Here is a 22,410-nt window from a genome sequence, read left to right as displayed (position 1 = left end):
CTGATATTATCACCCTCCCTTCCTTCAGAGGTAACCACTACATGAATTTCATATTTGTCATTTTCCTTATTGTTTTCATAGTTTTATCATAAATGAATATATCCCTATTACACTATTTAGTTTTGCATGTTTTTTTAACTTTATATAAATGGAGTGTACATATTCTTCTGTGACTTGCTATTTTTAATGTTTGTGAGATATTGCTGTAATAAATGTTGCTTTATTTATTTTATATGTTTCATTGAATGGATGTGCCATGATTTATTCATTCTTCTGTGGATGGATATCTTGGCTGTCTCCTGGTTTTTGGTTTTTGTTGTTTTTTAGTTACAAAGAATACTATTCAAATATTTCTTTACCTACTTCTGGAGGTACAAGAGATAGCCTAGGGCTTATATACCTAAGAGTAGTGTTGTTGGTTCATAGGTTCTACTTCAACCAGATAATGTCACATCTTTTTCCAAAGTGTGAAGCCAGATTTACATTCTCAGCGGTAGTGTTTGAGAGAGTTCTTATTGCTATGTAACCTCAACAATATTTGATATTGTCTGACAGTTTCTTACCAATCTTGTGGGTGTGAAATGATTATGTGATTATGGATTAAATTTGCATTTCCCTGATTACCAGTGAGGTTGGACATCTTGTCATGTGCAAGATGTAAAGTTATATGTTCAAGTTATTTTTTTTTGTTTTTTTTGCCATTTCCTATTGGATTCTTTTCCTTACGGATTTCTAAGAGTATTTACATATTCTTGGATATGTAATGCTTTATCATTTGTAAATATCATAGACACCTCTGAATTTGGGGCTTAGCACCTTTTTTTTAATAAACAGAAGTTGTTAACTTTAATATAGTTAAATAATTCAGTCTTTTCTGTTATGACTATTGCTTCTTGTGTCTTAAGAAATTTTTTACCTGACGTCAGAGTAACATTCTATGTTGACTTCTAAAAAGTCAATATAATGGTATCTCTAAAATTCAATATAGCCTAAACAAAAGGGCAAGAAGGCAAAAAAGGCCTTTTTACTTTTTAAAAATATCTGCTTAAATTTGATTTTTGTATATGGTTCAAGGAAGGGATCAGTTTGACTTTTGTCTGTACTGGTAACTGAATATGATGTAAGATAGGGGTCAGATTTCTGTTCCCATATGGATGTGCAGTTGACCCAGCACCACTTATTTCAAAGATTACCCTTTCTCCACTGCTTTGCACTATTACACATCAAGTGCTCACTTTGTGTGCATCTGTTTCTAGGATCTTTGTTTTCTTCCACTGTTTACTTATCTCTCCTTGAACTAATATTATGGTGTTTTAATTACTGCAGCTTTATAATAAACTTCCATATATGATAGAGCAGTTCCTCTCATTTTGTTCAAGGACTACTTTTGGCCCTTTTCCTTTTGATATAAATTTCAAATTTTAGAATCAATATATCTCTCCCTCTACCCCACCCCAAATAATAACCTGAATCTGAATCTATAGATCAACTGGAAGAGAATTGACTCTTCCAGTCCATGAATACGGTATACTTCTCCGTTTACTTAGATCTTCTGAATGTTTTTTTTTTTAATTTTTTTGTAGAGGCCTTATGTATCTTTTGACTTATTCTTTGGTATTTAATGTTTTTATACTTTTGTTAATGGTATCTTTTAAAATTATATTTTCTGTTTGCTGGCATACAGAAATGTAGTTGAATTTTATATGCTTTACATGAGAATACTGCCAAATTCACTTGTTAATTCTAATAATTTGTAGAATCTCTTTCTTACAGTAATGTTTAGGACCTCCATTACTGTGTTGAATGGGGATAGTGATAGAGGGCATCATTTTCTTGTTTCTGATCTAAAAGAAATTTTTTCGGCATTGAGTATAATGTTTTATTCATGGTTTTGTAGATATTTTTAATTAGGTGAAAGAAGTTCCTACCTGTTTGTAGTTATGCTAAAAGTTTATCATGACAAATTTTAAAATTTTATCAGGTGGGTTGTATGTGGGGAGTAGGGATGTAATATGGTGTTAGAACAGTTTCATAGTATTTTGTTTGGGAGTTTTGCAACTGTTTTCATGGGTGAGATTGAATTACAAGTATTTTCTTATAGCCCCCATTAGGTTTTGGTATCCCAACCTTGAAAAATGAGTTTGAAACTCTTCTCAGGAATAGTTTTTTTTCCCCCTTGTACCCTGGAATAGTTTTTTATATACTCTGGAATAGTTGTGTTACAAAGGGATTATCTGTCCTTAGAATGTTTAGTAGAATTTGCATGTTTATGTTTTCTTTGTGGGTAGATTTGTGATTTGACTGATTTGATGGTTTTAGGATTATTCATATTTTTGTTTAATAAATTTTATTCATATTTTTTGCTTAATGTTTTTGGTAATTGATCTAGAAAAGTAGAATTTCATATTTATTTGCATTAAATTGTACATAATATCCTCTGTGCCTTTATAAACTTATGCTATATTTGACTTTATGTCCCGTTTTTTATTTCTGGAAGAGGATACTTGGCCTTTTCTCATTTATTCTTGCCAGAGCTTAGTCTATTTTTTTAGATTTTTCTGACAACCAACTTTTGCATTTTTGAGTATAGAGCTATCATACTTTAAAATTTTATTCCCTTCCTTATACTTCGAGTTTATTCTGTTCTTTTTAAGTTGCTTGTTAGCTCTTCAGTTTTAGTCTTCTTTCCTTAATATAAGCATTTAAGGCTATATGTTTTCCTCTGAGTATCACTCTAGCTGCATTCTACAAGTATTGATATGTATACTTTTTTAAAAACACGCTTTTTCCATTTATCTGTTGGAGTCCAGATATTTTTTCTTAAATATCTGAATGAGTTGGATAAAAGATATTATCAGATCTATTCAGTTGTTAAGAAACATTTATTTGAATAAAGGCAAACCACTGTACGAGATGCCATTGTTGCTACATAAATGAGTACGGTTACATCCCTTAAAGAACTTTTAGTCTAGTGGTGATATGTGGGGGAAAAAAGGGTGTCAGATTTAATATTAAAGTATATATAATTTTCAATTGTGAAAACTGGAAGCGGATGTTAGATTTTAAAGAAACTCTGTTGATCATCTGTTCCCTGCTTTAAACCTAATTGCAAGAGAGTATGTTTTACATACAACGGAAAACCTCAATGTCCTTGTCATGGTGAATATATATATATATATATACATATATATATATATATATGTATATATATATATATATATATATATATATATATATATATGCATGCCCTAAAAGTATGCCAGAAGAACTCTTTTGATAACACACTGTTTTTCCTAGGTGTGAGGATGCCTTAAGAAAAAATAAGAGCTTAATTGGGCCAGATCAAAAGGAGTATCAAAGGGAACTGGAGAGAAACTATCATCGCCTTAAAGAGGCCCTACAGCCTCTGATAAACAGAAAGATCCCTCAGTTATACAAGGCAGTATTACCTGTTACCTGCCACAGGTATGCTTGTTTTTTCTATTACTTTGGATATCTTCAGAAAAATGAAATCTGCTTTAACTATTTAAAAGTGAATTTATTTAACTTTTATTAAATGGTTTCAAATATTGTCTTCTGAAACCTAACAAGTTCAACTTATGTAAGCCTTTCATCATCTATACCTGAATCAGCCTATAAGATAAAAGTCAGTTCTTTCCGTAATAAAGAGAATAATAAAGTTGTTTTAAGAACTCATACAAACCAGGAAACCACACATAAGTCTGGCCTCCTAGAACTGTTCCTTTTAATGTCCTGTCACACTTTCTGGTATTTCTATGAGAGAATTTGCTAGAATATACGTGAAGCCAGGTATTCATTTCCCTTATCCCTGACAGTAAATAGTATAGAGTATGTTCTTCTAGATTTGTATTAAAACATAACCCCACTGAGTATCAAGACGACTTCACTATTTTTCTTCACTTTCTAATTGTGACAAATAAAATTAGAAGTGGAAGCAACCTGGAATTTTCTACAACTGACCATAATTCTACTTGAGCAGATAATTTAATCTTAGATTTCTCCTCTGTAAAATAATACCTTGAAGAGGTGGTTGTGGAAATTAAATGGCATGTGAAGTTCCAAGGACAGTGCTTATCCTTTTAACCCCTGAATTCCAGACAGGGCATGTTAACTGCTAAAAGTAAACTGCCTTCTTTGCATTTTGAAATCCAAATGTACATACATCTATTGAATTGTTGTGGCACCAATATTTTACCACCCTTTTCTTTGAATTATGGCAGTGAAGCTATTAAATTTTACTTACCTGATCAATTAATATTTGGAAGGTCCTTGAAGTTGCTTATATAAATGGAATGTAAATGCAAAGTATAATATACTACAGAAGAAAGTTTAACTGGCTATTTGATCAAATGAGAATATTCCCTGTTCTTCAGTGATCTAATATTTGTGTACTTCTAGGCCTCTGAAAATGTATACCAAGTGCCTGCTGTATGTCTTGTCCCCTACAGACCATCTACAGGAACAGGAGACGAGGAGGCCTGTTTTAGATCCTTTCTCTGGCAGAATATATTATATTTTGCTTCCACCATCCTTACAGTGATGCAAGACACCCTGGGTGGTTTCCTCTTGAAATTCTTGATGGGAAGCAACACTAGTTCCCTCCACTTTGGGCTTCCCTTTCAATCTTTTTGGAATTTCTTACTTATTGCTGCTCTACCCACCTCCACCAGTCTTACAGTCATTGGTCAGAGGTCCTGGGATGGGGTGCTGGGTCCTTGAAGTAGTCAGGAAGTCTCCTAATGGTAGTCTCACTTCCATCAAATCTCTCCAGCTCCTTTCAATGGACAATATTGTTCCTATCTGAAGGAAGCTCTCCATTACACCATTACCCTGAGTTTTGCCTTCCTCTCTGATGGTTATTCCTCCAAGCTTTAGTTCTTAATATTTGCAGGCAGTTTTTCGGAATTTAGAAAATCCTTTTTCTTGATGAACACTCTTTTAAGACTGCTATTTTCCAAGAAAAAACCAAGCTTCAAGATTCAAAGCTGAACATGATCTCTTTGTACCTGTCCTCTCCTTTCCTGGAGATTGGAAACCTTAAGAGACTATTAACGTTAATGGCAGGAAAGATAAGCAAAACAAACCAGCTTAAGGAAAAAGGAAAATACATTAAGAAGTATTGAAGAATTATCCTCTTCACTCTTAATTTCTTCAGCACTTAGAAAATAAAATCCCTGTAGAACTTGAACTTTTTATTTTGCTGATTTACAAAATCTGGAATATTATTTTGCAGAAAGCTTAGGAGGTTTTAAGATGGTGGTTCTCACGGTATAATCTGAGACCCATGCAACGGGTCCCTCGGACCTTTTCAGGAGGTTCCTGAGTCAAAACAAATTTTCATATTAATGCCAAATATTTTTTTCATGCTCATTCTCTCATGAGAGTACAGTGGACTTTCCTAGAGACTACGTGCCATGTAAAAGATTGAATGCAGAAGCAGATATTAAGAATCTAGGGGCTTCCCTGGTGGCGCAGTGGTTGAGAGTCTGCCTGCCGATGCAGGGGACACGGGTTCATGCCCCGGTCCGGGAAGATCCCACATGCTGCGGAGCGGCTGGGCCCGTGAGCCATGGCCGCTGAGCCTGCGCGTCTGGAGCCTGTGCTCTGCAACGGGAGAGGCCCGCGTACCAAAAAAAAAAAAAAAAGAATCTAGGCTTTTTAAGCCAGATGTTAAATATGTAAGACTGCCACTGCCACTCTTCTAAAACTGTTGCAAATTACTTTTAATAAACAGTGCTGTTTACAGTAACATGTAACGGGTTATTTTATAAAATAATTTAAAATGTTCTTAGTTTTAATTTCTAATATGGTAAATATCAATATATAATCCATAAACAAAAGCTTCCTTGGGGGGTCCTCAATTTTTAAGAGTGTATAAAGGACCTAAATCCCCAAAAATTGAGAACCACTGATTTAAGACTTAGAATTTAATATTTTAAGTAAAACACTTGCATTTTGCCTTTTAATAACCCCAAGTAAATCTTTTCCTTAAATCTCTCCCATTATCCCTTAGTTCTTGTTTAATCATAATACCTAATATATCTTTTGGACAAATGAATAAATGATCAATGGACTTTGATAGAGTGGTTACTATAATATACTTCTAATCTATAGAGAACTCTACAAGTTAGAATATATAAGGCAGAGTGTGTAGGATAAGCATGTAACTTGAAGTGTTAAAAGAGCTTTGGTGGCAAAAAGTTTTAAAGTCAATAAGCTTTTGGTGGCAAAACTTTGAGATAATTGGCAGAAAGAAAGCATGTAAACATATTTTACAGGATTATATAAAAATTGTTTACTTATAACTATATCCTTTCATTTTCTCTCCAGGGATTCCTTCAGTCGAATGAGCCTGCGCAAAATGGATCTCTAATATAAATGCACTTGTTTTATTCATTTGAAAAAAGCCATGTATTCAACATTGAGTGTGAAAAGAATTTAAGAACTTTTGAAAAAGACTTGGGACTTAATTCTGGAAATTATAGTATTAATTTACTCATGGAAGAATGCAGTGGCCAAACAATATCAAATGGCGATCGCTGAAGTTTGAGAATCATGGCTGTGGTTTCTAATGTTCTGGTAATATGCTGTTATCTTTTTTAAGACATTTTAATGACTCAAAGGTACACTTACATTTACCATTATTTATACCATAGCTAATGTTAAATTTATTTACTTTAAGTTTGTATTTTTTAATTTATATTACCATTTATAGATTCGTTTTGGAACCATTTTAAATGTAGTAATTCTTATTTTAAAGGTACTATTAAATATGTGAATGTTTACACTAATTTTACTGAGACTAAAAAAAATTTTTTTACTGACAAAAGCGGAGAATAAGTTAGTTGATTCAAGAAACAGTTCCAAAAATAGCAAAATGAAAATCATAATTGACACTTTATGGACCCAGATAATAGCCCCAAAATTAAATAAATGAATAAATTAATGGGTGGAAATAAATTATTGATAACTGGTTTGTAAAGTCTTAAAACTGGTTTCTAAGGTATTTTCCATTTAGGCACACAAAAAAGGGATTTAGAATTGCAGAAGAAACTTTACGTGATAACTTCTGTCTATAAATAACGATTACATACTGGGATAGCTAATACCGGTGACAGTGGTTTGACTCTCAACATTATAGTAATGATAGTAGTATAAGCAGACCCGTAGCAACTAAAATGAATGATTCCTGTTTTAAATTAAACAAGACAGTCACTTCATCAGTTTTTAGTGTCCTAAACTGGTAAATTAGAAATCTGCTTTAAACTTACCTTACATCCCCATAAAAATAACAGAGAGCTGGTGTTTGATTTTAATCTACCAGCTGAATAAGGTATAGTTATTTTTTGATACTTGTATAGATTTTACAAAGTGTATGTATAAAAGGTAAAATTAGCTGTTAATTAAGAGCTAATTTAAAATTGTAACTTTATGATATGAAAGACTAATGCAGGTTTTTTTCCAACATATATTTCAATTATTTGGCAAGTTTTTCCAAGAAGTGCATATTAATCATTTCCGGAAGTGTTTGAACATTTTTTTCTTTGTGCAGTATTGTATCTTATAGAAAGGTATCACTTGTAATCTATCCCTTTGATCTACTGATCACTTACATGAATCACTTAAGAACTGATCGAATATGGTACCTTCATTCTCCTGAGAGCGTAGATGTGACGGCTGATATTCCCCGCTCCAGCCTACCTTTACAACAGGCAGTATTATCTCAGATTCCTCTTATCTACATCAATTCAAAGACCGAATCACAGAAAGTTTGTGAGTCTACAGGTCGACCACAACAGGTGAACTAGGAGTCAGAAAAGCATAACCTCAAAAATATATATTTGGGAACAGAGGATCCAGATGGTCAGTAAGGAAAGGCAGAGTCAAGAACGGAAACTCTTTAAAGCAAACAGAAAAGAAAAGGTAACTTATTTACATACTCTCTCCCTCTTTAGGGTGGGGGTGGGGGGAAGAATATTAAGTAATTCCTAGGTAATTTCTCATAAAGTTACACCTGTGTAAGAGTTTGGATTGTCACCTATCTCAGGGACAATATCAAGAACTTTAAGATTTATATAATTACGATTTAATTATCAGACTAATTAATTGTCTGACGTGAAATCAGAAGATTCCTCTCTTAAAACACTGGTGTAACATTTCCTTCCTAACTTACCATGTTCTTCAATTTTCTTAAAACAAACTTTCTCATATCAGAAATCTACACTAGTTCTTAACTAGTGTAGTTCTGGGCTGTCTCTTGAGTGTTACAGAAGCCCTAGTTCTATCCTAGAACTACTCCATCAGAAGCTTATGAGTAGTGTTGAAGGCTGTTTCATTTTAAAAGTTCTGTTAGTGACTCCTACTCCCTCAGCTGCTTATGGTTAGTGTTCAGGGCTGTTCCTTTTTAAAAGTTCCATTAGTGATCCTGAACATAGAAAGTGGCAAGGACTGTGACTTTTTACATCACACCATCTTGTGAAAGAATGTGTAAGACATTAACTGTGTAGTTTATTAGTTGACAGGTACTCTTTCTTATTTGTTAAAGTAGTGTATAACAGTATTATTCGAAGAGTTATCTATTCTTTGGAATTATATTTCATATTCTTAATATCAAGAATGTCCTTTAACAAGTCATAATCGATCATTTACCAATTTAATATATTTAAAGTGAAAATATGACCAAGTTTTTTGTGTGCCCAAAGCCTCACCTTAAGTTCTCCAGTTTTGGATTCCATAGTTATATGTCTAAAGGGTATCTAGGTATGACAATTTAGATGGACTAAGCACAATTTCTCCTATTTGAAATACAATTTCTTCACCTCCAAATGTCAGAAAGTATTATTAAAGGTAATTATGCATGTTTATTCTCTTCTATGTATATATATAATATGTGTGTATAGTATGTGTATATACACACACTTTTTTTTAAGAGAATCCAGCTATATTTATGGTAAAAAATATGCAAGTAAAAAAATCCTCAAGCATTTGCATACACAGTTGTTAAGCAGTTTAAATTTTATTGACCTCCTGGTTTTTTTAAAAAAGTTAAATTTAAGGTCACACCTCTAAGTTCGACGCATTATATACAGATCGTGCAGAGTATGACTATGAAGAGATACAAATTAGTCCACACTGAAAAAGATTTACTAGGGTACAGAATCATTTTCATAAATACATATAAAATTCTTGTGAAGATAGAAGAGGACTGACTCCAGGTTTTCTGAGACGCTTTTCAAAGTGATTGAAGGCACAAAATGTGCACTATTGTGAATACATACACATGCCTCTAATACAGCCCATCCAAGACCTGGCTTTATGACTTACAAAACTAAATGTACTGAAATGAGATTCTGCTTCTTAGCTGAAAAACCACAGAACCTATAAACATCATGTAGATGATAAGTACTCCAAAATATGGAGATACAAATACAAGCACTTTATTTGAAAAAGCAAACACAAAAGATAGGTATAAATTCAAAGTGTTTAAATGCTTCCATTTTGAATAATTCAGTTAAGAACCTATACAAGTTTGTTCCCAGAAGCTAATGCATGAATCACTAGTCTCCACTAAGGAAAATGAATTCTAAAAATTAACATGGATTTCAATAACTCAAATTTTACTATTTATATAAAAACCCAGAGAAACCAATAATATCCAATAGCTTCAAAAGATAAGCTAAAGACTTTTTGATGTAATCAATTTACCGACGTTTGTCCAGGTCTGTTTAATATATACACAAGGAAAATACACTCACTCTATAATTTCTTATAAAATAGCAAGTAAGGAGTAGATGTAGGAGATGTAGAAGGGGAAAGAGAATTTAAAAAGTCCTTCTCTTCAGTAACTTTCACTTCAGAATCATCAAAAAGCAACCACTTCCCCTCATACTCCTTTAAGCTTTGCACTACATATGAAATTTTGTTTTCAAAACCACTCATGTTAATGCCTGTTTGGTCATTGGATTCCTTGTTTCTATCAGATTCATGGGTCCCATTAGTATTGTTAGTCTCAGAATTTCTATTTTCAGCAAATGCTGTACTGGCAACTTTATCAGGATTAGATGCTTTGTTGTATAACTCATAATCTGCTTTACTCTTTTGTCCTCCAAGAAGTCCAATAGCTTCTACATTTTTTTTGTTCAAAACTTTACTTGGCTGGGTATTTCCACTGACTCTAATCGACACTTCTTCATCGTCATAGTTTTCGACCACACCCCTTGCTTCCTCCTCATTCAATGGTTCTGGCTTACCTATTTCACACATTTGGTCGATCACAAAATTTTCCTTATCTAGTTCTAAACTGTTAAGGTCAGTGACTTTAACAGAAGCAGTATAATGCCCACTACTAATTGTAATGCCACTATGCATCACAACTGCAAATAATCCATAGCTGTCGTTGGTTGGCTTTGTGCTCCATTCTTCTAGTGACAGTTTAAGAGGTGTCAGTAAAGGAGTGTTGATCTTGGAAAGTCCACCACCATAACAATCAAACCTTTGGAAGGGGGGAAAAAAAAAGGTTTTCTGGGATTCCACTTCATATATATTCAGTTTTACCCCCAATGTGAAACCAAGTAAGTCTGAATGAACCCTTAATATTTACTGCTCATATGAATAAAACACAAAGTAAAAAACAAGACCCCAATTTTGTATAATACTTACACAAAGAATACTGAAATAAGTACTAATATTCAGGTGCTTCTGTGAAGGATATATGGCACTTCCCCCCTTAATTTTCTTTATTTTCCTAATTTTGTGCAATAAGAAAATAAATGGCATTAAAAAAAACACTGATCTTCAAAATCCTTTTCCTTTATACTAAGTCATTTTAATGTGAAGTCTGTCTCTACAACCAAGATTTGGGGACAAAAAATAAAATTGTACTGTAGCAAAGGAAAAAGCCATTGAAAGAAAGGACCCTGTCATCTTCTGGCATAAGAAAATGTGTGGAGAGCTACTGGTAAGCTCTCGTGGTAATTTCAAACAACTGATTAATACAGAAAGGAATAAAATCTACAATGACATGTATACATGTCAGAAAAAGTCAGACTATCTAAAATGTAACTGGCATTTTAATACTTATTATTGCTTTCAGATATTTAAATTTTCAACTACAGAAGAATCTCTCAAATGGTTCAGACTAGGTTTTATTTCCTGGCTTACTTACCTTAAAACTAAAATAATTTTGCTTTTTTGCTCACCTCAAAAAAATGTTGATGTATGTATGAAATTTGGTTCCTGCTTTAATCAATTAATTAAAATAATCAAATAAGGAATGAAAATGAAAAATGTGTGAACAAATCATATGCATTCATACCAGAAGGATTTAAACTTGATGCGTTTTTACAGGGAAACTTAATAAAACAATAAACTTTTCTAAGGCAATATTTGTAAATTACTTCATTTCAGTAGTTTCTATTACACTATTGTACTGTTTCCTTACTATCGTAGCATTTTGAACAAAACTTTAGAATACTCACTCCAAGCCACTAGCAGCAAAGCACTTCAAATGAATAGTTATAACTTCAGGCATTTTGTCAAACAAAAGACTTCGTTCAGCTTCAGTATAATGATGGCAATTTTCACAGAAATATTTATCTTCTCCTACAATCCTCTCCACTGAAGCAAACTGTGAAATTGCCCATCTCAGGGTCTTCATTTCTGTTTTTGGCTCTGGAGAAACTACACAAGAGAATCCTGTCACTCACAAATGAAAAATCTCTCAGAAATTAAAAACTTAAGCCACAAATTTTTATGTTCAGAATTAGCATACAATTTTAATTGACTAATCCTCCCCAAATAATAACTAAAGAGATTTCTCTTTTTTAGTTTCACAAACTTGTAAGTTCATCGACAGTGCACATACCTCTAAATATTTATATCTGGTCAGCCAAAAAATATTGAGGTCAGGGACAGCAAAATCAATATAAGCCCTACCCTCTGACTCCATGTGAGAAAGACTTTATATTTAATAGTCAATTTACATTATCTGAACAAGTAAACCAGTCTCATGATCACTTCCCATGGCATTACTACACTTTTTGTGGTTTATACAAGAAAAAACACTGGCTCAAATATGGTGTTAACAAAAATATCCTCAGTAGCTCTGAGATTCAGGTACCCAAAAATTAACTTGGTAAAGCATTCCATTTTCCCATTATAACATACTCTACACATCAAAATAAAGATGCCAGGGCTTCCCTCGTGGTGCAGTGGTTCAGAGTCCGCCTGCCGATGCAGGGGACACGGGTTCGTGCTCCAGTCCAGGAGGATCCCACATGCCACGGAGCGGCTGGGCCCGTGAGCCATGGCCGCTGAGCCTGCGTGTCCGGAGCCTGTGCTCCGCAAAGGGAGAGGCCACAACAGTGAGAGGCCCACGTACCGCAAAAAAAATTAAAAGTAAAAAAATAACGATGCCAGAATTTTCCAAATGCTAATAACTACTGACAAGTGTAGCTATACAGGCAGAAAGATTTTATTATACCAAAGACATAAAAGTTTTTTCTTAATAACTATACAAGCTACTTATTAGACTGTGTTTTGTTGAGGAAAACTCTAATTATTCCATAGTCCATGCAAGCCTCCAATTTTGCTTACTTTCAGAACTCTCCTCTACTTTGGAAAGCTCATCTTCTTGCACTGGTACACTGATGTCTTGAAAATCTTCTCTTCTTTCTGTTAAACTTTCACATTCTAAGCAACGAGTCCTTAATACCAGCTGACCTTGAAATAATTTCTCCACTAGCTCAAAACCAATTTGCTCTGCACCTAAAACAAAAAAAGGAAAACACAAATCTATACAGACGAATTTTTCAGTACAGCCCAAATAACCATTATTCCATTTAAAGTATATCATGGCTAAAAGGCTGATTTTCATATCTCAAACTTGTTTATTGGCATTAAGAGGTGACTTATTCATGAAATATAAACTCCCTGTAAAGATAATTTTGAATATTAATTACTGTTATCTCTAAAAAAAGACAGTTTCAACACATGTGTGTCTTCTTAACTCCCTTCCTAAAGATACCCCAAAGGATGAAATTTAGTCATGTAAGTTCTACAAATTTTCCCTGAGATCTGTGTGAACCTAAACAGAAATCCAGTATGGTATAACTACTTAGCAAATGCAATTTTTCATGAGTTTATGTCAAATACTGTATATATAAAGGGGTAAAATATTCTCTTGCCATTAAGATGAACTCTCCTAGTTTATAAACATAAATTACTATTACCTTAAAATTAGTGAGATTTATACACACAAAAAATACATGTAAGTGTAGTGCTTGAAACGCCAGTTCACATTGTGTTAAATTTCTCTTAAAACTTTAGCCAGATAGTATACTGTATATGGATCTAAGAAGAGAAAATTCAATTCTGCAGCTGTTAATCCTACCTATCAATGTCCAAGAATAAATTATACTGACCTTTGTTTATGGGCTTAACTTCATTAGCAGGCATAACATTATTCCCTGGAGATTCAAGTCCACAACCATTAGCTGTATTATCATTCTCATACTTCCCCAAGTCCTCTTCAAGATCATATTCATTTTCTTTAGATTGTCCTTTGGATTCTTGGTTTGTTGTTATTTTACCCAGACTACAGAATTTAGAAATAATGCTGGGTTGCTTGGCTGCAGACTTTAACCAGTTTATTTTAACTCTTGATTTCTTTTGTGAGGGTCTTGCACTCTCATTTTCAGAAATGTACTTGGGGATTATTTTAGCAGGAATATCTAATGAATCAACTGTAGCTTTTCTTTTTGATCTGGTTTGTCTCTGGTTTTCTTCCAAAGACTGGTGTTCCTTAGAGACTTTAACTTTTTTCTTCATGTTACCAAATTCAGTGTCACTTTTTCTTTTCCCATTTACTTTTGGCAATTTTTCTTTGTAGTCTTCACAATGCCTCATACTGTCCATCTCCATGCTGTTATTACCACTCATTTCCTCTTTCTCATGTTTTTCTTCTACCTTAGTAGATAACTCTGCCACATTTTTTACTTCTTTTTTTAGGAGTTGGCATGTTTCTTGAATGTTTCCCAAAATACACTGTAGTACTTCCTGTGCATCATGCTGTAGATATCCTTCATACATAGGGTTGAGTTCCCTATAAATAAAAATTTCCATTTCATCTATTCCAGTTTTGAAGATATAATACCAGAACAAAATCCACCTCTCCATACAGAAATGAATTCATTTATGGGGATATCATAAATTATTTGAAAGTCCAAAAACATTTAATTCAGCTACTAATTTGAAACTCCTTACCTAAACGTGTAACTAAAAACAAACTTAACCTGATTTTCATTATCATAAATACTCTGATATTCTAAATATTATTGTTAATAGCTAATACGTATACAGTATTTACTGTGTACCATGCTTTATGCAAAATGCCATATATATATAATTTTTTTTTTGGCCTTGCCACATGGCATGTGGGATCTTACTTCTCCGACCAGGGATCGAAGCCCAGCCCTCAGCAGTGAAAGCACAGAGTCTTAACCACTGGTGGACTACCAGGGAATTCCCTCAAAATACTTTTTATATTATTTGTATAATTCTCACAATAACCTTATGAGGTAAGTACCATATCACCACTATTTACAGATAACTTGCTCAAGGTCACAGAGATGCAGAAGTCAGGATTCAAACCTGCTCCTGGACACCACGCTACACTGCCTCTTAACAAATGTATGGCAATGTGTGACATCTAGGTCTACTCCTAACCTAAACGATTAAGTAATTTTTTAAAGACTTAAACCCTGTAGTATTTTGGATAAGGCTATTCTGTATATAGGATAAAGTTTCATTTTTTAAGATAATACTACAAAGAAATCTAATCCAGTTAACTAATATTTCTCTTCTAAGTACATACAACAAAAATAGAATACTTGGAATTTACAGTTCTTTTATATAACATATTTTGAATATAGACCTATAATTCCTATCTGAAATCCTTAGGACCAAATGTGTTTGGTAATTCAGGAATTTTCAGATTAAAAAAGAATCTGGCACATAGGTAAAATATGTATCACCAACATAATAGGGGCAGTATCCCATAATTACACACATTACTACTTCTACAGAAAAGGGTATGAATATTCACATTGCAGATAAATATGAATAAAGGCTATAAACAGCCTCACACAAATACAGATTTAATGAATTTAGTACCAACTGTGAGAAAAAATTTCCAGTCTTTGGAGCCTCTGGGATATTAAGGACTGTAGATCTGTAGTGTCTATTTTCCTTGCCCTTTATTCCCCGCATTTGTTCACATGTCACTCTCCTCCAAAGAGAGAATGAGCTAAACTGGAATCCTAAAATTATATAATAGACTATACCTGAGTGTGTTAAGTAGTCGCCTTGGCTGAGTAGCAAGTTCATCAGTATATTTCTCTGGATTTAAGAGAAAACTAGCCTGAAGCTGTTCGACTGAAATGATCAAGGACTGTAAGCTGCATATTAGTTCATAACTTGCTGAAGAATCTTCTTTGCAACTTCCCTGTCAAGAAACACAAAAACATTTTAATTTTTGAACAAATTAAGTACCTTCCCCCTTCTTTCTCTCACTAGACAACACTAGCTTTTCTAAATCTAATTTCTAACACTAATTTTCTGGAGGTATACAAAATAAACTTAAAAAAATTTTAAGCATATTTTTGGTTACTTTCTATTACGTGGGTTATAATGGTTTTCTAATTACGTAAGTCGAAGGTTTCTTTAAATTTATTTAAATAGTAAAAGTGAGTCAACTTGAAAACAGCAGATAAATAATGGGGTAAAAGAGTACGATATGTTGTGACAGTGGTGTGTGTGACAATGTTTACTGGTAAACAGTAAATTAGAGGACTGGAGAAAACACTATAAAAGGGGGTAATCAAGTTAGCTACTTAACCCACAAGAATGAAAAATAATTGCCAATGAGAAATTTAATTCTCAGATGTAATTTGTTACGAGAAATAATCTTTGTCATTCTCCTCCCAAATCCTCTCTGTATTTATTACTTTTTCATTTCTAAGCAAGTGAATTTCCATTAATTTTATTTTTTACCTTATCTTTTGGACTGGCTTCATCTTTTAGGGCTTCTTTCTTCCTTGAAATAATATTAAATAAGTGCTTCACTCCAGATTTAAAACCAGGACAAAAATATAATACCTATAAAGTGAGATTGTCTTGAGTATTTACTGAACAAACAATATACCTAAAATCATTAAAACACTATCATGCTTTTTGTAGAGTATATTCATATGTGCACTACTTAAAATTCTGAGGTTAAGATGTGTGTCAAAAATTGTTCTCTATTTCATTACAGTAGCCTGCTATCTTCCCTCAGTGCAACAAAGCACTGAGCCTGACCAGATACAACACAAAACAGATATAGTTCCAAGGGTTACAATACATATCACCATAGAATCAGGAATCGGACAGAAAAACTAAAAGTTTGGTATCTTCAATTTAATCAACATCTACTCAATTTTGCTATCCCAATTTTATTTAATATATCATTTTCTCTTACCTCAACGGAAATTTGTAATGTGCAATTTAGAATCATGATTATTTTACTCCATTCTGGTTTGTTTACAAAGACAAAGACAGTATTATGGACAACTGAAATCCTCCAATAACCTGAATTCTCAGAAAATATTAAGTGTTACATCATTCTTTGCCTACCAAAGTTTTATTACATAGAAAAATTGTCAACTTACCTGAAGTATACTATTAAGATAACAAGTATTGCCGAGATTATTCAGTCCCACAAACGGTAACAAGTTTTCTCTCTTCTCACAGTTGACAGGTGAGGACTGTGCTGCAGGAACAACTTGATCACTATTAAGTACAAAGAAGAGAAAGGGATAAGTGGAAATATTACTTCCCTAGATTTAGTCTTTTCCCAAAAGTTGTATGATCCGAAAAGTATATGGATTTTATTCAGATAGCATTTTAAGACAATTAATCTGTACAGGGGCAAAAACTGCTATACACCCAGAATAAAAGTTTTACAAGCACTTTAAAAATATTACACTCAACAAGCTTCAAAACAATTCCATTAAAGGACTGTTAATCCCATTTTACAGAGCAGAAAGTTGCAGAATTGGTACTATGATTTGTTAAGCCAACAGGACATTTTAATCAAGTAGTTTAACTCTGAATAGAAACCTGGGAATAACCTGAATATGACAATATTTGGGAGAGGCTGCACTATCTAAGTCAGATTCTGTTCACAAAAGATTAAGAGGAAACAGAGTCTATGAAGATACTTACACAGCTGCTCCTCACTTAAACATGAATTGTTCAAGTTTATAACTCTTTTACCTCAGTTTAACAAACAGTCCTCACAGCATTTTTATTTATTTTACAGCTGCTAGCTATAACTCTAATACCTCAAGGTATTTATAGGCATGAATACTGGTAAGCAAAAGGTTCTCACACAATCTCCTAAACTGATTATTGGTAAATATTAGGAAATTATACAGGGGAGCAAATCTACATTAGTCATATAGCAGAGTGCCTATGTGCTGAATACAGAGCAAGTATAGACTCCAACTAGAGCAACTATTGGTGGAGTAAAGCATTCCATTTTGTTCTGATTTCTTTTCAGTCACTGAAGGATTTATTTGTATCAAAAGCATTTCTTATTTTTAAGTTTATTTTAAATATAATTTGCAATTGTACACCAACAGGTTTGAGAATTCATATACTAGGTATGACTACAAAGACTAAGTTTATGTCAGGTAACTGTCCCCCATGAATTTCTTTACCCTTACATAAAGTGTGTTGCACTAAAATCAAATTGAAATTGAAAAATAATTTTAGTCAATTAGTATTTCTCGAAGTTAGCCTAATCGGCTGAGCACGATTTAAATGAGTTATAATGTGAACTGTGATGTGATCCCTGTGGGGGACCACCAGTTTTATCCTGTTTCTACTATTACACACTGCTAGACTTGTCTCCCTAATGTGTGCTTTTTTATCTCCCGCTATGGACTATCAGGTCAGAATGACTGCAGATATCAATCCAAGTTCACTGCTTTTTCACTGATGCGGAATCTTAAAAAGTACAGAAATATACTGAAAATAACATACATTTCAGATCCTCTATATTCAGAAGTTTTTTCTTCATTTTCTTGAGAATCTGTGAAATCCAAGGCTCTCTTGGTTTCCTTTTTCTGAAAAAACTTCAAGGAAAGTCTGTTTTTTTTTGATGGACTACCTCTTGAAAGCCCATTACTTTCACTAGGTATGACACCGGGCATTTTCTCTTCAAATCCCAAGGAGTTGACAAGAATTAATTTATACAGGGACCTTGTAATCACCAATCATATCTGTTAATCAGAGAAAAGATTATTAGTTTTCAGTTATCGGCTGTAGGCAATAAAATCATCATTTCTGAAAAAAAATTTACCAAGGAATGGTATTAATTAGAACTTTGTATTTGAAAATCTAATGCCTGCCAATAACAAGCAGTCAATGTTTTATTGCTTATATGAAGGAGTTGCCATTTGTCCTGAACTTTCTCAAACAACAAAAAAAAAGACACTGAACTTTTACTAGCCTATTAGATTAAGGGTCACATCACAAAATACCCCATTTTAGTAGTAGACCCCATTTTACTGGTAGTAGTAGTAGTAATGGTAAAGTAGTATCATCAAGGGGTAAAAACTTTATTATTAGTTCATTCAGGAAACACTGAGCAACTATCATCTCTAATTCTGAAGTACACGGTGGGAAACAGGGATGAATGGGAAATCCAAGGAGTGCTAGAAGTGACTGAGTTCTCCTTCCAAGGTCTTTTCTAGTTATACAAAATAAAGTCTATTTAAAGTATAATCTGTATACAAGGAAAGGCCTAGATCTAGTGTTAAGTTTGCACCTAAAAACTTGTGTGAAAAGTAATAAACTATACACAAAGTTGGGATAATGGTGTAAAAAATTGCTGCACTTTGTGTATATCAAATTCTTATGCACTAGAAACCAAAATATACTGACTTTCCAAACTTTACAGAATTTTTAAAGATACTGCTTTAAAGTAGGAAAGAAGAAAAGTTTGCCTTGTGCAAACTTTCTTCCCTGTTTTAAAATAAAACTTTTGGACTAAAAAAAAAATGGCTCTATTTGTGGTAGTTATTTTACACTTTAGTCCTATTTTTCATTAGGAAGACATTACTATCTGACTCGAGTATTAGCAGAAAATCACCTAAGAGTCCAAAAACTCAGCAATGACTTTAAAATATAATATAGGTAGAGACTAACAGGACGAACTAAATTTCATCCTTAAGCATAAGCGAAAACCTGGCTGCCTCTGAACTGGGAATTCACAACACTGACAGACACGGAAGTGAAACCACCTTTTTGAGACAACTCAGGAATAACTAGAAAGCCGACCAATCTCCCCATCCCCCCTCCAACTCAATTTACTCTCCTGGCCACTAATGCTACTGATGAAATGCTATCACGAATGATAAACCAGCCTGCACTGAAGTGTCAGGGATCTCTAGGCATTAGCGATTTTTGTAAAAGGTTTTTCCTTCGGAGCCAATTCTAATAAATGATGGAAACTGGATTCTCTAACAGAGTAACCGGACTTAAATAAATATAAAAAAAAAAACAATGACCAAGCAGCTGAAATAACATTATCAATCCTAATCAATAAACCACCCCTCCGGGCTCCTCAAAGCAATGATTAAACATTAACGTTACCTAGAATATAACATTTTACCAGGTGCCGTATCTTCTGCTATACCATTTCTTGCTCCTGGCTGTCCTTATCATTGGGGGTTGTTACATCAAAAATGTTTCTCCCGTAACTATAAATCAAGTTTCGCAGAAAAAACAATAGAACATTAAATGTTCTTGACAAATGACAGTGTGAACACTAAGTCTCATTAGTTTCAAGTTTCTTCCTCTGTAAGATGGGACGACTCAATCCCAACTTTTCACGGAAAATGTAAAACAAGAATAACATCCTCGACAAAGGTTTAAGACACGTGCCGTTCTAAATACTTGTAGAAAAAGTAAGTTAAACTGCTCGGTAAAATTTAGCAATCACTGACACAGAACAACGTGAGCGCAAACATTTCTTCTCCTTATCCCGCAAACTCTACGAACGGAAAAGAAAGAAGATAACGGGACGGTGATGATGCCCGTGTCCGTCAAACGCGGCACCGGCCCGGCGGGCGGCGTCTTTAAGCAGAACCACAGCTCGCGGAGTTGGCCTATTTACTCCCAGCCCGCACCTGCCTTGAGTCCCCAGCGGCGGCGGGAGGGGGCGCCGCCCGCTGCGCGGACGGCTTGGCTGGCAGCTGGGCGGGGGCGCAGCACCAAGGGAGCCGGGGTCCTCCCCGCGGCCCCCTCGGACTCCTGCCGAACTTGCCGCGGCGCCCAGGCACCGGCCCCTCCTCCACGGGCCCTCCTTACCTGGTCATGGCCCAGAGCGAGGTCCGCGGCGGTGACGCCGACGAGTCTAACCGGGCTGAGGGCGGGTACGACAGGTGAGCCCTTGCCCCGAGCCTGCGGGGGCCCGCGACCCACGGAAAAGCTGGCCGGATCGCCCTCCCCGCAGGGGAGTGACCATTCGCTCTCAAGAGCGGGAACCCGGGCTGCCGCTCGGTCCTGCCTGGCGCCGGCACCGACTACATCCCCGAAGCGGCGCCCAACCGCGCCCGCCCCCGTCCCCGTCCCGGGACGGCAAGGAGGGCCAGAAGCGGCTCCGCTCGCCCGGCACCCGAACCGCTGGGGTCTTCCTCACTCCACCGCCGACGGGAACTTGGCGCGTTTTCCTCAGTCTCAGGACCCTTGTGTTTTAGCCTCCGCCCGCGCCAGCGCTGCGATTGGAGGTGGCGTCCTACGAAAGTGCCGGTTCTAGTCTCCAGGCTGCAGAGACGCGAAAGGCTAGAGCCACCTCACGACCGCCACTAGCCCTCCTGGCACGCACGGCCTCCGGAACCAGCCGGAACGGTAGTTGCCCCAAGCTGGTAACGGATTCTGCAGTTTCAAACAGCGCAGGCAGCGTCACGGGCAGCTCACGCGGGTCCTCGCTGAGGGCGCGCGCTAGAAGCTGGAGGCCTGGCTGGCGGGCTCGAGCTCACATCCTTTTTTTTTTTTTTTTTAACCATTCGTGCGCGAGAGTTGAGGAGGTAGCGTACGGGTCGGGAGACGGGACAGAGAGATGGGACGGGCTTCTTGCTCGGGAAGTTACCGCCAGGTGCTCAAATCCACCAATCCGTGATGAACAATCCCCAATCATGCCCCCCGCAGCCCAGGAGGAGCCAATCAGAAGTACCTAGACAAAAATCCACCTGGTGGGCGGGGAAAGGCAGTCCAGCCAATACCAAAAAGAAGAGAGGACGTCTCCAGCCAATCATTGTTGGACATAGAGTGTTCCTCAGGCGCGTTTCCCCTCTTTCCGCTCTCATTGGCGCTCAAGTGCGCGCTTTCGCTGCCGACTGTTAAGCCTCGCTCTGCGTTTTGTGAATCCTCGAAGGTAGGACGCCAGCGAGGGTGCGGTTTCCGGAGCGAGGCCTTCACAATAAGTCCCGCCCCCGTTTCATGCGTACACACTCGGGCGGGGTTACCCGGGAGTTAGTTTCGGAAAATGGCTCACCGCCTTGCTTGCTCCTCTGCGCTTGAGCTTTCTGTACCGAATCGCAGCCTCAGCCCCCAGGCCATCCAGTAAAAAGAAGCACCGCCATAGATAACAGTCAACTCTCAACCGAATGCTGCGGAGCTGAGGCTCCCTCCTCAGCCCCTCCACGCCTCATTTTCTCGCGTTTACCCCTTCCCCTTCCCGACCGGACAAGGAAATGAAGAGCATTCTTGGCCCAGTTCTGGCTGGGGGAGCTGCAAGGGGTTCCTGTATGAGCCCTTGCTAACGGGCTCAAAAACGGCGAGGCAGGCCTTACCTGGTTTCTGCTTCCGTCTGTTGTATACCTACCTCGGTGAGGTGACCTCACAAAGCAAGGGTGGCAGTGAAGCACGATAAGTTCTGTCCAAATTCATTTAACCAAGCGTGTTTTGAGGTACCTAGTGTGTGCCAGGCATTCCCTGCTCCATAGCGGCTTGACATGAGTGACAGGGAGAGGAAATAAGGAGTATGCTCTTTTAGGTACGTAGTCTTGACATTTGAGTAGAGAGCTGAATGAAAGTGCAGCCAGCCTTGGAGGAGTCAGGAAGAACGGTCCAGACAGGGAGAAGAGCAAAAGCTACCAAAGTCCTCAAGGTTCACGTGTTTGGTGTTCTGGGAGGAAGCAAGGAGCCAGGGTGCTTAGACCACAGTGAGTGTAGGTGTGATGATTGTGGGAAATGAGGTTAGTAACATGGTTGGGGCTCTGATTAAACAGGGTAAGGAGATGGGAGTCATTTGATGGTTTTGAGCTGGGGAGTGGCGTAATT

General features: G+C 36.3%; 2 protein-coding genes across 8 annotated transcripts in view; one reads left to right on the top strand and one right to left on the bottom strand.

Moving 5' to 3' along the window:
* DOCK7 (dedicator of cytokinesis 7) overlaps positions 1-6,814 on the top strand; it is a 216,361-nt gene extending 209,547 nt beyond the window's left edge. For 6 of the 7 annotated variants that reach the window (XM_065872822.1, XM_065872816.1, XM_065872810.1 and 3 more), the window contains 2 exons: positions 3,298-3,465; positions 6,352-6,394. In XM_065872822.1, coding sequence (XP_065728894.1) covers positions 3,298-3,465; positions 6,352-6,394 — 211 coding nt within the window. Of the gene's footprint in view, positions 1-3,297; positions 3,466-6,351 lie in introns of all 7 variants that reach the window. The other variant, XM_065872784.1, reaches the window with a different exon arrangement.
* Positions 6,815-9,721: 2,907 nt separating this feature from the next.
* USP1 (ubiquitin specific peptidase 1) lies at positions 9,722-20,671 on the bottom strand. The gene is made up of 9 exons (XM_065886267.1): positions 20,437-20,671; positions 18,106-18,344; positions 16,728-16,848; positions 16,072-16,176; positions 15,363-15,523; positions 13,443-14,122; positions 12,616-12,786; positions 11,499-11,700; positions 9,722-10,513 (listed from the first exon to the last, which is right to left on the bottom strand). The coding sequence occupies exons 2-9, from the start codon at positions 18,273-18,275 to the stop codon at positions 9,778-9,780; spliced, it is 2,346 nt and encodes a 781-aa protein (XP_065742339.1). The 5' UTR covers positions 18,276-18,344; positions 20,437-20,671; the 3' UTR covers positions 9,722-9,777.
* Positions 20,672-22,410: the final 1,739 nt, after the last annotated feature.

This window comes from Phocoena phocoena, chromosome 1 (assembly GCF_963924675.1).
Source record: "Phocoena phocoena chromosome 1, mPhoPho1.1, whole genome shotgun sequence".
In the NCBI taxonomy this organism is placed as follows: domain Eukaryota; kingdom Metazoa; phylum Chordata; class Mammalia; order Artiodactyla; family Phocoenidae; genus Phocoena; species Phocoena phocoena.
This window is presented reverse-complemented; position numbering and strand designations above follow the sequence as displayed.